Raw genomic sequence first — 15,198 nt, 5'->3', positions numbered from 1 at the left:
GTCCAGCTATCGATGTCGCAACTCATGCAGGTTGCGTAAACAGCAGAATGGCAATTGGCGAGCAAATGATAAATCAAATTTATAACAACAAATAAACAATAAAACAAAAATTTAATAAATAATGATAGTCATTTTGCTGGATGTCACAGCTGTATTAGCATTTGTTATAATGTCCCGTTTTTACAGCACCAAAAATTTTGGTTCTCAGTTCTTTTCCGTTCAGTTCGAATGTTACGTTCGCCCCATGAAAAGCCCATAAGAAATAGCTCGGTTTTTCTACGTTTGCGAGCTACATGAAAGTATCGATAACAAACGTAGGAATATAGAACATACTTTTTAGGTAATCATGCGATATTTTATCGATGTCAAACCAAGCTCACCACTCAACAAACAGCTGATAACTAAGTGCGCCAAGGTATAAATATAGAAATAAGAAATGTATTTTATTTTTTAGAACAAATCTCCAGCAAACTCATTCACGAGAAAGCACTTAGAACCAAACTTAATTCTTGCAGATACGATTAGATTGATTGGACAAAATCATGAGCTATTTATCCGGCGAGCCAGTGCCGCCGGGTTTTGAGCATGAAATCGGTCGCACAGCTGTCATCCAGCAGCAGATTGAATCCTTTAACGATGGCCCCTTAATTGGCACCGAATACGTTGTGGAGCTGCATGAAAACGGTCAGATACGTCCCGATTATTTCTGTGTGCTGTGCAATACGTGCAACGATGTGCGCTCCATCTTCATACACTGGACCTCGGTGACGCATCGTATCAACTATCTGCGAATTCACTATCAAAAGGCCTTCGACCTGCTTCATCAGATGCGTTGCTCCTCTTGGAATTCCACAGAACAAGTGCTGAAGATCACCACAAAACTTGTGCAGATCATAGAGCAACAGCATGGCCGCAGCACTCAGATCCTGGCCATTGATGGCGACTATTTTCGTCGCTATCGCTCCATGATTTGTGCCAAGGTGCGTGATAAATACCATTACGATGAATGCTCTGGACCTGATTTCACCAAGGAGATGCTTCAGTTTATTAGCGACTCAAAGCCACCAATGGAATCACAGTCGATTGCTTTGGATGCAATCTCCAGCGACGACGATGAAGTGTATTTTACGCCCACGACGCCACAGCAACAACAGCAACTGAATGTGAAGAAGCCACGGAAGAAACAGGAGGAGCAACAGCCAGCATATCGTGCCGTGACAATGGCGTCAACAGTTGTGCCAACAGCAGAAGCATTGACAACAACTGCTGGTCTTAAGGCGTTTCCCACACCTAAAGAGCTGTCGATGCAGGCCTCACAGATTGCCCAGGAGCGCTACAAATGGGAGAAGTTTCGTCTTGTGCTCGAAAGGCAGCTGAAAGAATTGCGCGATGTGACCGACACTTATGAATCGTGTCCGGAGAAGCATCCCGACTATTCAGTAGAATGGAAACAATTTTGGAATCGCCGCTACAAGCAGCTGCAGGAGGAAAAGAAATGTGATCCGAATACCTATGACTATAAACCCGAATGGATCAGCTACTGGAAAGATCGACGTGTTGAGCTCTTCAATACTGCTGTCAATAAGGTCAAGAAGGAGCTGCAAGAGAAATTCCAGCTAGGCGATGAGGACGAAGACAACACCAAGTTGTTGATGGAACGCTACAAGATACGCGTGAATAGTCCAAAAGATGGCAATGACAATGCAGCCACCACGGCCACCACAACAGGCTCACAAGCTGCCACAACGCTTGGTGTGCGTCGCAAACCCCACTATCGTTCGTCAAGTAATCGTGCCGGCAACGGTTGCATGTCCAGCGAGTCCATCATTGACATTAGCGACGATGAACAGGAGCCGTCAGCGCCATCGGCCACACGACCGCACCGTCGACCGCCCTATGGACGCAGTTTGTCACGCTCCGAGTCACCGAAACGTGACCGACGCTTGGGCCGGGGACGCTCCCGGTCACGTTCACCGATGGCGTCGCGACGACGCTCGCGTTCCCGTTCGCGTTCATCGCATCGGCGCAACTCACGTTCGCCGTACAGCCGGAGTCGTGATCGTGATCATTATTATAGGAATAGGGATAGGGATAGATCGGCTAGCTATTCGCGTTCACGCAATTATGATGAGCCAATGGAGACATTTCGTGTGCTCGACTCGCGTGTATATCCCGAATACAGCGGACAACGCAAAGATTCACCCGCATCGCCGACAGCAGCCGCTGCAACTGCATCCAGCAAGGAGATTGAGGAAGAGCCCGATGGTCACATTACAGTGGTCACCGTATTGCGAATGCTCTCCGCACTCGAGGATCATTTGGGCAGCTTGGGACCGAAGGCGCTTAATATGCTGAGCAAGGCGCTGGCCATGGAGAAGATTAAACCGAATGCGGCCGATGATTTACTGCTGAATGAGGACAATTGTGTGTTCATGGAGACGATCAAGGAGAAGCTGAAGGGCATACTCTTTGCCCAAGTGCTCGATGATCCGCAAAAAGTGCGCATTGTGAAAAAGTTAATCAGCAACATTGCCACCGTCATCTTTCAAGTCACATCCAAGGGTAAGTTGAACAGCATTCGTTGTCGCACAGTTTTCAGGTTCCACATTAATCAGAAAATATAAGGTAAGTATTTAAAGTTGAAATGGGAATTGTCGGGAAACTGTTTTGGAAATGCTGTTCCTCGATTTCGATTTGTAGTGTCGCGTTGCCTATTTCGCTCACCTATAAGCGGCTATATTTAATAGAACAATCGGAACACATTTCTATCGGAAATACTTCTTCGTACGGTTTTCATTTCGTGTGTAAAAAGTTGAGAATGTTTTTAAATATCTATTCTTATTTCTTGGTGAGATTTGGAACATTTTTTTTAGATTTCTGGGAACAGTTTTTAAAATTTCATAATAAAACTGTGATCTAAAGTTAAGAGTTAAGGTTTTTATTAATCTTTATTTCAGAATTAATAAATTAGAATAAAACAGATTGCCCAAATATTTCGCAATTTTCTTCTCTTCTAAAATTAATATTAAGCACTAATACAACGTAACCAACAACTTATAACATTTCGTAATATATGAAGCAAATGATTTTTTAATTGTTTGCCGTACTTTCAGCAAAAAATGTATAAAGCGAAATTCAAATCTCTTAGATTTGATGATTCGTTAATATAAAACATTTATTAAATTTAATAATGATTTGGTTACGGGATCGAGAAAACAAAAAGGGAAAATGTTAAAGGATAGTTAAATGGTTCATTCCCTTGTAAAAGCTGTTTGTAATTTTTGTATATTCTAGTTAGAGCATAATGTCGATAATTGCACACTTAAAAAAGAGATTGCAATTATGTGTAATAAGAAATTTAATGAAAAATATGATATTTTATTTTTGTTATCCGAATAACTTAATAACGATTGAGCAGTAAACTATAACCTTATAAAATCGAGAAGCTTAACTGCCATTTTTATGAAAACGAAACTCGATTATACAATATTTGTTTAAGTTAAATTTAATCGCTTTTTTTTATAGTCAGAATCACAATTTGTTGCCTCTAAATGAATTCAATAATCCTCTTGTTGAACTTAAGTGCAATGCAGTTAAATTAAATTAAAAATGTACATCGCATTTTGTTTCTCAATGTGAAGTGTAAAAATTAAATGTGAAACAATTTAAATTTTACATAAAATCTTGTTTGGCGATTATCTCAGATGTGCAACTAAATGTGATGGCACTTATCGAAATTATGCTGTACACTTATTTTCCGTATGTGTAACAACAATTGTTGAATGCAACATTTAGCATAATTGGCTGAAATCGCTACCGCGCGAATCAAATTGAATTAATGACGCCTTTTTACTCGGCTCCCCCCAAAACGCGTTTGTTTGCAGATGTGAAGGAGACGGGTGCCCAAGCGGATGCCAGCAGCCACAATGGCGACCTGGCCAAGAAGAGTTTGAAGGACTATCAGCTGCCCTATGACAGACAATTGGTGTCCTCGAAGCTTGCCAATGCTCTGATTGTGAACGGTGTGGACGATATGAGTGTCGATGATATGAATCGTTTGCTACACTTCTTCACGCTGCTGGCGAAGACGCATCACACACGCCGTCAAACGGATCGCAGTCTCAATAGCAGCTTGAATTTTAGCGAAGCTGTTGCACGCTTGGGTTTGAAAACGTCGCTTGATTCGGAGGCAATTTGCAATCAGGATAACATTAATTTGAAAGCTCTGATCCAAGAGGTGGAAAATCATTTTGCTGCCAAGGACAATAGTAACGACCAGCTGCAGCATCAACCACAACAACAACAACAGCAGCAGCAACAGAACTGTGTTAACGAATCCAGCAATGGGATGGAATCGTTAACCGATTCCGATTTGCAAACATTGCTGCAGAATTTCAAATTTCTGTCCAAGGAGGATCAAGTGCATCTGGTCAGTCATCTGCGTAAGCTGGAGATCTTGGAGCCGGCGCGTGTCGAGCGTTTGCGCAAATACGTGAATATGGCCGAGCTGAGCAGCGATGGCGAATCCTGCAGTGATTATCTATTGCGTGTCGTGGCCAATGTGAGACCCGGTGCTGCCTCTGCGACTACAGTAAACTCGTTGGACGCAATGCGACGCAAGAGCAGCGACCAGCAGCTGGGAACATCAGCTGCAGCAGCAGCAAAAACAGATGCTAGCAAGTTACCGATGCGCAATTTTACGCTGGATGAAGATGACGAAGATGATGATTACGAATTTGGTGATCTGATCAAGAAGGCCAACGATACGCATGCCAATGGCCAAACGTCCACGTTGCTCAGCGGTAACAACAGCAACACCGATAACTCTAACAACATCGGCAGCAACAACAACAAGACATCGACAAGCGGCAGCAATCAAATTGGTGGATTGCCGTCGTCAGCAAATGCCTTGACTTTTAAGCCGGCGACGTCGGCAAAGATATCGCGCAAGGATACCGAAAATATCATTGCCAATCTGATGGGCAAGCTGACCAACAACAGCAGCCATGAGGCAAACAAGTCACAACAGCAGCAGCAACAGCAACAGCTGTCACAGCAATCATTTGGGAGCAATAAGCGTCTTTGTTTACCAGGTGGACGTTTCTATGACTTTGCTAGCAATCAGCAGCAGCAACAGTCGTTATCTCCTACCAGCAATCCAGCCAATTCTTATCAAAACATGCAACAGCAACAACAACAACAACTGCCCGGTGGCTACAGCATGAACAATTTCAATGCCTATGGACAGCAGCAAATGCAGCATGCGACTTATGGCGGTGCTGCAATTAATACCTGGGCCAATAATGGGGCATACAACAACATGCCACAGCAGCAGAACAACATGCCACAACAGCAACAGCAGCAGAACTACATGCCACAGCAACCGCCTTACACCAATAACAACAACAGCGGCAACAACATGTTTGGCGGACATCACTAATACTTAACTTGCAACTCTATCTATTTTAATATCTTTTTTTGTTTGCATAAATACAAAAGTATTGTTATGTTTTTTTCTAGCCGCAACTGGAACTGAATAAGCTAAATATCTGTGTATGATACTGAGTGAAATAAATGTTTGCATTTTTAATAAAGAACAGCAGCATTACTATAAACTATATATATTTTGTATATTGTATTTATATTGTTGCCGTGGAACAACTTTTCAGCTTTCAGCTTCAGTAAGGCAATTGCATAAAGTCTAACGGGTGCTTCTTAGGGATCATGCCAATCTTCAGCTGCAACAGTTGATGCAAAGATTCCCCGCTATGTTTGTAGATCCATTTACTCGCTTGTCGGGGAACTGAGCCAATCTGTTGGGAATTAGACGATTCATCACATAGATGCCTTGTGCCTGTCCCAGATTCCCATCCTACCAAATCATTTGCAATTATGTATATGATGTAACCGCTACATACATATGTGCCAATTAACTTGCTAGCGTTCTCTGTCAGCTCATCGAAGCAATCGGAGAATGTGTCTAACGTCTCGGCGCATACATTTTCATAGGTGACACTGTCCAGCTCGGCTGTGGCAGCCAGGAAGGAGTTTGACTCCCTTGTGGATTGGTCAAAAGCAAATCGCAATATCATTATATTCATTGGGATCGTATCCAACGATTTCCATAGCATTTCCTGAGCAGATTAGAACAGCAATTTATCGACAATAAATAATACAAATAGAAAGAATTTGTGTTTTGTTTAACGTATTTATTTTACAAAATAATATTTACAAAGTTATAATATTAACAAAATCATAATATTAACAAAATAAAAATATTTACAAATTCATTATATTTTCAAAATTATAATATTAACAAAATAGAAATATATAATTTGTAACATTGATCTTTATTTAATCCTCGTTTTTCCATTGCCTTGATTAATCGCTTCATTAATTGGAGACGAGCGTTGCGAAAGCGCTCACGAATAGCGGTTCTACTGTTTGCGTCCTTGACCATGAGACGCTCGAATTCAGGCATTCGTCGGCCTCTTCGTCTCTTTTTAGCTGGCGGCCCAGCTGAACCGCACGGTTCGAATGATTCGGATTCAGAAGATTCTGGGATTACGCTAGAATCCTCAGAATACGAATCAATCGAGTCGCTCAGTTCAGAAAAAGTCGGCATGAATCTATCCCACTTTCCTTCATCGGGATCTAAAAATGACAGTTTAAGACTTACTATTGAAGGTTGAGGACTTTGAAATCATAGCTTACCCATGCTGTCGAGGACGTATTCTTCCAAATTTATGGGCTTTTCCGCTGATAAAATCCTGTGCACCTTGGCAAAATGGTGCCACTGCGATGGACCTCGCTTCTTAATCTCATTTCTATTTGATAAACATATATCAGTCATTGGTGTATTTCAATGAATTTTATTTGTATAACTTACTTATATTTTTTGGTCAAATTGTCCAACTTGGTCTTGACGTCCTTCCACTCAACATTGAAGCCTGCCGCCAAAAACTTCTCACACATACGTTTATATATGTGTGGGTTTTCTTGGGCAGACCTCAATGCCGTCAAATTCTCCTCCCATAGCTCAAACAACATAGCCTCGTGGAAGGCACTCCACGATATTGCAGGCTTGCGAATTTTTTGGCTCATCTAAAAAATAAAAGATTTGCTTTAAAAAGCAAAATCCATTTTCTTTATTTCTACTTTCATACCTTGGCGCTGTTTGTCGATTGGTGAGCTTTTTTACCCTACTTCGAAATTTCTGTGTTAGGTATCGATAATTTCATGTAGGTCGTGAACGTAGAATTCATAGCCCATTTCCATTGCACCCAAAACCTCGGTTTTTTCCGTTAAGGTCGAATGTTACGTTTGCCCCATGTAAAAACCCATAAGAAAAAACGGTTTTTCTTCGTTTGCGAGCTACATGAAAGTATCGAAACGTAGGAATATCGAACACACTTTTGTGACGCCAAACTTGCGGAGCTACCCTGCAGTTCTGAGCGCTAGTTCGTTGCTGGTGAAATAAGCGCTTACCAGGAGCCAGTCACTACTTACAAAGTGGCGTCTAGCCATGCGTTTCTTAATTTCCGTTTTTGTATGAAATGTCCGTAAATAGGGTCAATCGCCACCGCCTCGATTACCACGAACTAGTGAAATAGTGCAACATATTAGGGTCAGTAAAATAAGTGCTTACATTAGACCCCATGGAACGGCCGGTAAAATAAGTGCTTACATGGGACCCCATGGAACGGCCGGTAAAATAAGTGCTTACATGGGACCCCATTGAAGGGTCAGTAAAATAAGTGCTTACATCGGACCCCATAGAGGGGTCGGCCATTATAAATTAAAAAAAATTTACAATTACAATTACAGTTTTTATTTAATTTTAATTTTTCTTTATTTTAATAAGACGGATACTTTTATTACTTTAAGGCAACTTGAGTTTTAAAATATCGTTTTTTTTTTTTGGAGCTGCAAGGCCTTTCTCAACTGGTCCTCAGTTATTGAATCTGGAAGTAAAGGATTAAAAGTCTTAATAGATTAAAGTGGATAATGATTTTTAAATAATTATCTTTTAAAATACTCACCGATCATAACACCAAAGAAATTGTCTTCTTTTTAGGCCGCATTCCCTGTCATTATTTCTATAACGTAGATTTTCTGTCATAATTTCCACTTCCTCTTCTTTAGGCACATTGTCGCTTTCCACTGTAGAACTATGCATTATACTAACTGCTTGATATTCTTTTATTATCTGCTTATTTAATATTTTACACATTAAACATATAATGCATACATAAATTATTTTTTAAGTAACTCACCAAATAATTGATCGCGGATCCGCTTTGCACTTCTCAACTCAAATGCTTGCAATAATTTCATCATCTAGGAAACACAGCTGCGTTTGAGTAAAAGAGTAGCACAAAATAAAACAAAGACGCGTAAACAAACAGCGATGTAAAGCATAATCGAAGTTTTCTCTTTAAACTTGTGTATACTTTTTCCACAAAATAACAAAAACAAAAGCGATGCTTTCCGTTATTTTGTACTTATGCTTTAATGCGCATATATTTATTAACTAGGTGGTTCGACGTTCGATTACTATAGGGTTAATCTAGTAAGTACCCATGTAGGGATCGACGAGGTAAGGACTTATCTAGGGCCAATCGCAAATTCGAGTCGACTAGGTGGTTCGACGTTCGATTACTATAGGGTCACTTTAGTAAGTACCCATGTAGTGATCGACGAGGTAAGGACTTATCTAGGGCCAATCGCAAATTCGAGTCGACTAGGTGGTTCGACGTTCGATTACTATAGGGTCACTTTAGTAAGTACCCATGTAGTGATCGGCGAGGTAAGCACTTACCCAGGGCAATCGACACCTCCAGAACTGCAGGGTATCTTGTCGTACATGGTAAATCAGCCTGAAAGTATGCAAAGTATTCGACGTTGCCAGCTTGTTTTAAATGTTGTCATTCACACTGTACGCTAGCAAGCGTCAGCTGTTTGTCAAACGAGAGGAAGACGAGAGCGCACCGTTGTTTTTTTAGTCTGGTCGAAACAAAAATTTATTAAAAAAAAAAGTATTTGAGAGCAGACTACATCAAAAAATCCATTTGTATAAAGTAAAAACTATCTATATCTGGTTACACTATAGAGCATGGCTCACGCTACATCGCAGGTAAGTGCTTTGAGAAGCGATAGGTGTTCCATCGATCCTCGTTTCTGTGACGCAATAGTTGTAAATTCATGGCAAACAACATTCTTCCTCGTTTTGTTTTTATGCTCTGTGCAGGGCGTCAAGTTGCTGAATGGCTTCAAGGCTCCCAGTCGCTTTGAGAAGGGTCTTGGTGCCCAGTTGCCCGATGCCTACAAGAAGTTCTGGCGCGAGTGGAAGCTGACGAAGCCTGCCGCCGTGCATTACATACCTAAGGAACGAGAATGGGAACGCGATGAAGTGACGCATGCGATTAAGCCAGTTCAGAGCATACCCCTGCCACTCATCGATCCACCTGAGTCACATCAGGGTATTTGGGGTGGTGAGGCGGTCATTAAAGGCTTTCAGAAGCGTCAACAGACCAAACGTCGTGTCCCGCATTTTTGGGTGCCAACATTGCAGCGTTCTGTAGTGCACAGCCTGGTACTGAACGAGTATATGTCAGTGGTGGTGACGCAGCGTACGTTGGAACAAATCCACGAATGTCATGGCTTTGATCATTATCTGCTCAAGAATTTGGCATGCGATCTGCGTTCAACTCTGGCACTGAGACTGAAGCGTGAAATCCTAAAGGCGCTGCAAAGCGGTTGCCCAGCTCTGGCAGCTGAACCTAAACTACAAGCGGAGGTGCTTAAGGAATATAGTCCGTATCTGGAATCGTACACAAGCGAAGAGATTGACTGGTATGGACATAGCTACCTCGAGGCCATTCGCAAGCTGCAGAATCAATTGCGTGCGGCGGAACAAGTTGTACCTCATAAGGTCGAGTTTCGCAGCAAGCTGATTGAACAGCTGCGCGAGGCAGGTATCAAAGAGGCGGGCAAACTGGAGACAAATGAGGCGCAGCCAAGTGCCGAGCACAAGGATGCGGACATCGAAGCACTGACAAAGCTGTAAGTAGCATTTTTTGTCCACAAATCACCCTAATAACGTTGCCGTTTTTGTTTTGCAGTGAAACGTCGCCCTCATCTTCCAGTTGGTTGTCCAAGATCAATCCGTTTGGCAAGAAGGAAACGTAGTGCATCCACGTTGACGCTTCTTTATACTGGTTATGTATATGTTGGAACTTCAAAAACACAATAAATGCAAATGGATGTCTCTCCACACTTACGAAAAATGATTTAAAAACTCTTCATTTATTATTTTATGTTAATTGAATCATCATTTATTGCATGTGTGTTTAGTTAGTTAAGTTAAAAAGACTACAAAATAACATGGAAGGTTTTAAGGAAATACCACACACAATGTTGACAAAAACAAAAAAGGAATGATTGCAAATCCCGTCGTATCCTACAAAATCCTATATGTATATAATTATAGTATATATTGTATAAATATTGTGCCAAAAGTTATGTCGTCATCTTCGCCCCTTATGCAATGGGATTCTTTTTCATCAACTCAATGTCGGCATCCATCATATCGCTAACTAGCTGCAGGAAACTAACCTTTGGTTGCCAGTTTAACTCTCGTCTAGCTTTTGATGCGTCGCCCAGCAACAGATCCACTTCAGTGGGTCGGAAATACTTTGGATTAATGCGCACGCGCACAATGTCCGAGTTGCGCTCGACGCCTACTTCCTCCACGCCCTTGCCACGCCACACAATCTCACGACCAATGTGCTTGAAGGCTGCCTCCACAAATTCACGCACACTATGCGTCTCCCCGGTGGCAATCACATAGTCCGCTGGGGTATCGCGCTGTAACATCATCCACATTGCTTCCACATAGTCGGCAGCATGGCCCCAATCGCGCTTCGAGTCCAGATTGCCTAACTCAAAGTATTCCATTTGGTTAAGTAAGATTTTGGCCACCGATCGTGTTATTTTGCGTGTCACAAAGTTTTCGCCACGTCGCGGACTCTCATGGTTGAAAAGGATGCCGTTGCAGGCAAACATGTTGTAGGCCTCTCGATAATTGATGACGATCCAGAAGCCATACATCTTGGCACAAGCTGGCAAAGATGATAAAATCGTTTATTCATAAAATGTTAGTTAATTTTAGTAGACTAAAAGATACCAAGTTATCTCTAGGTTGTTTTAAATTGACTACAAATTAATTATAAGTTTTGCTTCTTTCTATAAGGTAATGGTGCTCCATTCCAGTATCTATTCATTGTAAAAAAAAAATCTATTTTCCCAGAATTGCTTACCGTAAGGCGAACGTGGATAGAACGGCGTCTGTTCGTTTTGCGGCGTCTCCACTACCTTGCCATACAATTCTGACGTGGAAGCCTGATAAAATTTCACAGACTTCTCCATACCACAAGTGCGTATGGCGTCCAGGATGCGCAGAGTGCCAACGGCATCCACTTCCGCCGTGTATTCACTTAGATCGAACGAGACTTTCACATGCGATTGTGCGGCCAAGTTATAGATCTCGGTGGGCTTCACCATATTGATGATCTTGACCAAACTGCTACTATCCGTCATGTCTCCATAGTGCAGCTTCATTTTACCGCCTTTGTGTGCGGCAGGATCGGTGTACAAATGCTCAATGCGTGTCGTGTTGAAGGTGCTGGCTCGCCGTATAATGCCGTGCACCTCGTAGTCCTTTTTGAGCAGTAGCTCAGCGAGATATGAACCATCCTGCAAACAACGTAAACAACTTGTAATAACACGTAAGCGTTAAGCATAATGTGTATCGACAACTGATAAGAAACACAAGCCGGCTATGACTCATGAGATTAGGATTTTCAGGCAACAACCAACAACCCACCTGCCCTGTTATGCCCGTTATCAGCGCCACTTTGTCTCGTGATTTGCTGCCCACATCGCCTCCTTCTCCTCCTGCTCCAATGCCATTTAAATCCTTTGTGTTGCTGTTGTGATTACTGTTGTTGTTCTCTAGACGCGCTTGTTTGCTACCACTGGCATCGTCGTTTGTGGACATGTTAATTAAATGCACTACGCTGTAATACTATTTTACTTTTTATTGATAGGCCGTTTTGTGTGTTTTTTTGGTGCCAACGTTGTATAAACAACTTTTTTCTTTCTTCTCTTCAATCAACTGTGTAGCGGGAAAAGTTGCCACCCGCATGAAAACTATAATGTTGTTGATAAGGTAACGCACGCCAAAGAATGCCGCTTTGTCGGCAACATGCCGTGCATACGTCACAGATGAGTGAGCTCTCTAATGCACCTACCTTGTATAAGCGCTGATTCATGACTGTGGCGGTTTGCATTGAGTTGATCTGGCAACGTTCTGCTCAACTCGACACGGAGAGAAATACACAAAACGCAGGGAGACCAGTTGAATTGAAGTTTTAATTGTTTATTAAAAAATAAGAGTAGACAAAATGATGGTGAGTATAAGCATAATTAATTAATAATAATTAATGCTTGTAAGCAGGCAGTAAAATTCATCATTTAAGGAGAGTAAAACAAAGAACTCGCTGCTTATCAGTAAAATGGGCGTAATTAGAATGTGTATATGATAAATTTTTTAATTGCATTGTTTGCAATTTAGGACGGTATGGATGAGTCAAGCAGCCCCTTGGCTAACAATGGCACCATGGAAATCTCATCTCCAAATCCATTAGCACCGACAACGACAACAAATGGCAGCGGAACAGCAACTTCGCCAGACAGCTCATCATCAGCCCCAGCGACGCCAGCGGCATTGGGAGAAAATGCGCTGCATGTGGAGATCTCAGATGCGTTGAGCGAGAAGGAGAAGGTCAAGTTCACGGTCCACACACGCACAACGCTGCCCGGGTTCTCGAAGAAGGACAACAATGTGGTGCGACAACATGAGGAATTTGTTTGGCTGCACGATCGCATCGAAGAGAACGAAGACTATGCGGGTTATATTGTAAGTGGGCCATTATAAATAATTATTTATGACTATTAAAAAATAACAATCAATTGTAGATTCCGCCATGTCCCCCGCGTCCGGACTTTGATGCATCGCGCGAGAAATTGCAGCGCTTAGGCGAAGGAGAGGGAAACATGACCAAAGAGGAGTTCAAAAAAATGAAATCGGAATTGGAAGCGTAAGTTACAAAAATACAAAAATAATAATTTAACATCTTGAAGGGGTGTCATAATTATTTATTTTAAATTTTTCCTTTAATATATTTTTATTACTCTGGCTTACAGCGAGTATTTGGCAACATTCAAAAAAACCGTTGCCATGCACGAAGTATTCTTGCGTCGACTTGCCAGTCATCCAGTGTTTCGCATCGATAATCATCTGAAGGTATTCCTGGAATACGATCAGGATTTGTGCGCTAAACCTCGCAAGAAGATGGCCATTTTTGGTGGCTTTGTGAAGTCGCTGGGCAAAACAACAGATGAAATACTGTTGAGCGCTACAGTGCGTGATGTCAATGATTTCTTTGAGAATGAATTGCAGTTCCTTACTGAGTACCATGGTCATTTGCGTGAGGCTGCCTCACGCACTGAGAAGATGACACAGCGTCACAAAGATGTGGGAGACTCACATCAAAAGATATCAAATGCCTTGACACAGCTCTCAACAACTGAGAAGGGCAACGTCGAAACCTTTGTGGCTAAGGCTGCTGAAGTATTTGAACGCATCAAGGTAGGTCAATGAATTTAACAATACCAAATGTTCGCTAATTGCCCAATAAATTTTACAGAATCTGGAGACACGTGTGGCCAGCGATCAGGATCTGAAACTGGGCGATACTCTGCGCTATTATCAACGTGACAGCGATGCAGCGAAGGCGTTGTTGATTCGCCGCCTTCGCTGCTTGGCAGCCTATGAGACGGCCAATCGCAACTTGGAGAAGGCGCGATCCAAGAACAAAGATGTACATGCGGTAAAGCTTATTAGGATAGAGAGTAGCTGCATTTAATATTTCAATTTGATTTTGATTCTCTTATGCTCACGGTGCTTGGCAGCAAATTCTAATCCAATATCTTCATGCAGACAATAACTCTAAAATATCTCACATATGTCCGATAATTTAACCAAATTCTTTAGAGTTATTGCCTAATGGATACTAAGACTTCGGTGTGCCGAGGATTACTTTTTTGCTTTTGTATTATCTATTTCTGATTTGAAAAAATGGAATGGATGATGTGGCATTTATTTAATTCAAATTTCCAACCACTTTTCACAACTTCACATTGCTCTTTCTCTCGCATTTCTCTCTCTCTTTCGTTGTGTCTCTTCTGTGCGTTTGTGGTTGTTCTTGTCTTCCGCTGAGCAGCCTTTGGAGGTGCAAGAGGTATTTGGCATTTATGGTTAACATTAAATTGGTCATCTTAGCATCTAGTATTGTGTAATCTCTTAATCCCAAAACAATCACAAAATACTTGTAGTTAAACGAGTTGCAATTGTCGCATGTTACACACAAATAATCTTAGCATGCCTTTGCTATGTCTTGACTCGATTTTGTGCAGAAATTTATACTAATTTATGGTTCTATTATTCAGGCTGAAACTGCACAGGCGGAGGCTTGCGAGAAGTTCGAATCTATGTCCGCTTGCGGAAAGGAGGAACTGATTGGCTTCCGCAATCGACGTGTTGCTGCCTTTAAAAAGAGGTAAGAGCTTTGAAGTATTTTAAGCACTTTGATTAATAATGTTATTCATTTTACAGTCTCGTTGAGCTCTCGGAGCTGGAGATTAAGCATGCCAAAAACCAATACGACTATTTGCGCCAATCGCTTTTGGCCCTCAAGGAAATTGCCTGAGAAAGCGAGGATGTTGTTGATGTTGACTTGGTATTATCGCCTGCACCTTGTTTACATACCATATGTTAGCCAAGCGCCCCCAAGGAGTAAATCAATTTGGTTATTGCTAAGCAAACAGTTTTATTATCATTACTAATCTACAAAATATCATTTATATATACAAACATATGAGCTATCGCATCGCATTTGTATTTTATACGCATGCAGTTTATGATTACCGAATATGAATTTGTTTGTGAAACAAATCGCTTATAATGTATACATTGTATAACGTGCATTCCTTTATCAAAACTTTACTATTGTACAAGCATTGCAAAATATATATAAAATGGAAAAACTATATACAAACAAGCTGATTGAAAGT

At 41.6% G+C, this 15,198-nt stretch overlaps 6 protein-coding genes and 1 long non-coding RNA gene across 11 annotated transcripts; 3 read left to right on the top strand and 4 right to left on the bottom strand.

Annotated features, from left to right (window-relative positions):
* Window positions 1–471: 471 nt before the first annotated feature.
* LOC133842313 (uncharacterized protein CG7065-like) lies at window positions 472–5,608 on the top strand. The gene is made up of 2 exons (XM_062275367.1): window positions 472–2,562; window positions 3,885–5,608. The coding sequence occupies exons 1-2, from the start codon at window positions 543–545 to the stop codon at window positions 5,438–5,440; spliced, it is 3,576 nt and encodes a 1,191-aa protein (XP_062131351.1). The 5' UTR covers window positions 472–542; the 3' UTR covers window positions 5,441–5,608.
* Window positions 5,609–5,678: 70 nt separating this feature from the next.
* On the bottom strand, window positions 5,679–6,092 carry LOC133848037 (frataxin homolog, mitochondrial-like). The gene is given in 4 exon segments (XM_062283406.1): window positions 5,679–5,793; window positions 5,795–5,812; window positions 5,814–5,872; window positions 5,919–6,092. Coding segments are annotated over 4 exon segments (366 nt in total).
* A 197-nt stretch (window positions 6,093–6,289) lies between these two features.
* On the bottom strand, window positions 6,290–7,351 carry LOC133846396 (uncharacterized). The gene is made up of 4 exons (XM_062281365.1): window positions 7,167–7,351; window positions 6,890–7,104; window positions 6,715–6,827; window positions 6,290–6,654 (listed from the first exon to the last, which is right to left on the bottom strand). Exons 2-4 carry the CDS (start codon window positions 7,102–7,104, stop codon window positions 6,305–6,307), a joined length of 678 nt encoding a protein of 225 aa, XP_062137349.1. The 5' UTR covers window positions 7,167–7,351; the 3' UTR covers window positions 6,290–6,304.
* Window positions 7,352–7,574: 223 nt separating this feature from the next.
* Window positions 7,575–8,859, bottom strand: LOC133835335 (uncharacterized). 3 transcript variants are annotated; one of them, XR_009893545.1, is made up of 4 exons: window positions 8,822–8,859; window positions 8,277–8,353; window positions 8,043–8,209; window positions 7,575–7,964 (listed from the first exon to the last, which is right to left on the bottom strand). It is a non-coding gene; the product is annotated as an uncharacterized LOC133835335 (long non-coding RNA). The 3 variants fall into 3 exon arrangements; XR_009893546.1 differs by having other exon boundaries at window positions 8,277–8,340; XR_009893544.1 differs by having other exon boundaries at window positions 8,277–8,852.
* Window positions 8,860–8,960: 101 nt separating this feature from the next.
* LOC133835327 (large ribosomal subunit protein bL28m) lies at window positions 8,961–10,300 on the top strand. Its single transcript, XM_062265336.1, has 3 exons — window positions 8,961–9,136; window positions 9,251–10,065; window positions 10,125–10,300. Exons 1-3 carry the CDS (start codon window positions 9,116–9,118, stop codon window positions 10,189–10,191), a joined length of 903 nt encoding a protein of 300 aa, XP_062121320.1. The 5' UTR covers window positions 8,961–9,115; the 3' UTR covers window positions 10,192–10,300.
* Window positions 9,567–12,224, bottom strand: LOC133835325 (GDP-mannose 4,6 dehydratase). The gene is made up of 3 exons (XM_062265334.1): window positions 11,888–12,224; window positions 11,322–11,757; window positions 9,567–11,123 (listed from the first exon to the last, which is right to left on the bottom strand). Exons 1-3 carry the CDS (start codon window positions 12,059–12,061, stop codon window positions 10,543–10,545), a joined length of 1,191 nt encoding a protein of 396 aa, XP_062121318.1. The 5' UTR covers window positions 12,062–12,224; the 3' UTR covers window positions 9,567–10,542.
* Window positions 12,225–12,343: 119 nt separating this feature from the next.
* LOC133835324 (sorting nexin-32) lies at window positions 12,344–15,185 on the top strand. 3 transcript variants are annotated; one of them, XM_062265330.1, is made up of 8 exons: window positions 12,344–12,473; window positions 12,638–12,982; window positions 13,042–13,163; window positions 13,270–13,714; window positions 13,773–13,955; window positions 14,349–14,366; window positions 14,575–14,684; window positions 14,741–15,185. In XM_062265330.1, the coding sequence occupies exons 1-8, from the start codon at window positions 12,468–12,470 to the stop codon at window positions 14,832–14,834; spliced, it is 1,323 nt and encodes a 440-aa protein (XP_062121314.1). In that variant the 5' UTR covers window positions 12,344–12,467; the 3' UTR covers window positions 14,835–15,185. The 3 variants fall into 3 exon arrangements, with proteins under 3 accessions (XP_062121314.1, XP_062121317.1, XP_062121315.1); XM_062265333.1 differs by lacking the exon at window positions 14,349–14,366 and having other exon boundaries at window positions 13,773–13,946; XM_062265331.1 differs by lacking the exon at window positions 14,349–14,366 and having other exon boundaries at window positions 12,345–12,473.
* The last annotated feature ends 13 nt before the right edge of the window (window positions 15,186–15,198 follow it).

Source organism: Drosophila sulfurigaster, chromosome 2L (genome assembly GCF_023558435.1).
Source record: "Drosophila sulfurigaster albostrigata strain 15112-1811.04 chromosome 2L, ASM2355843v2, whole genome shotgun sequence".
Classification (NCBI taxonomy): domain Eukaryota; kingdom Metazoa; phylum Arthropoda; class Insecta; order Diptera; family Drosophilidae; genus Drosophila; species Drosophila sulfurigaster.
Note: the sequence above shows the minus strand (reverse complement) of the source record. Positions and strands in the feature narration are given on the sequence as shown.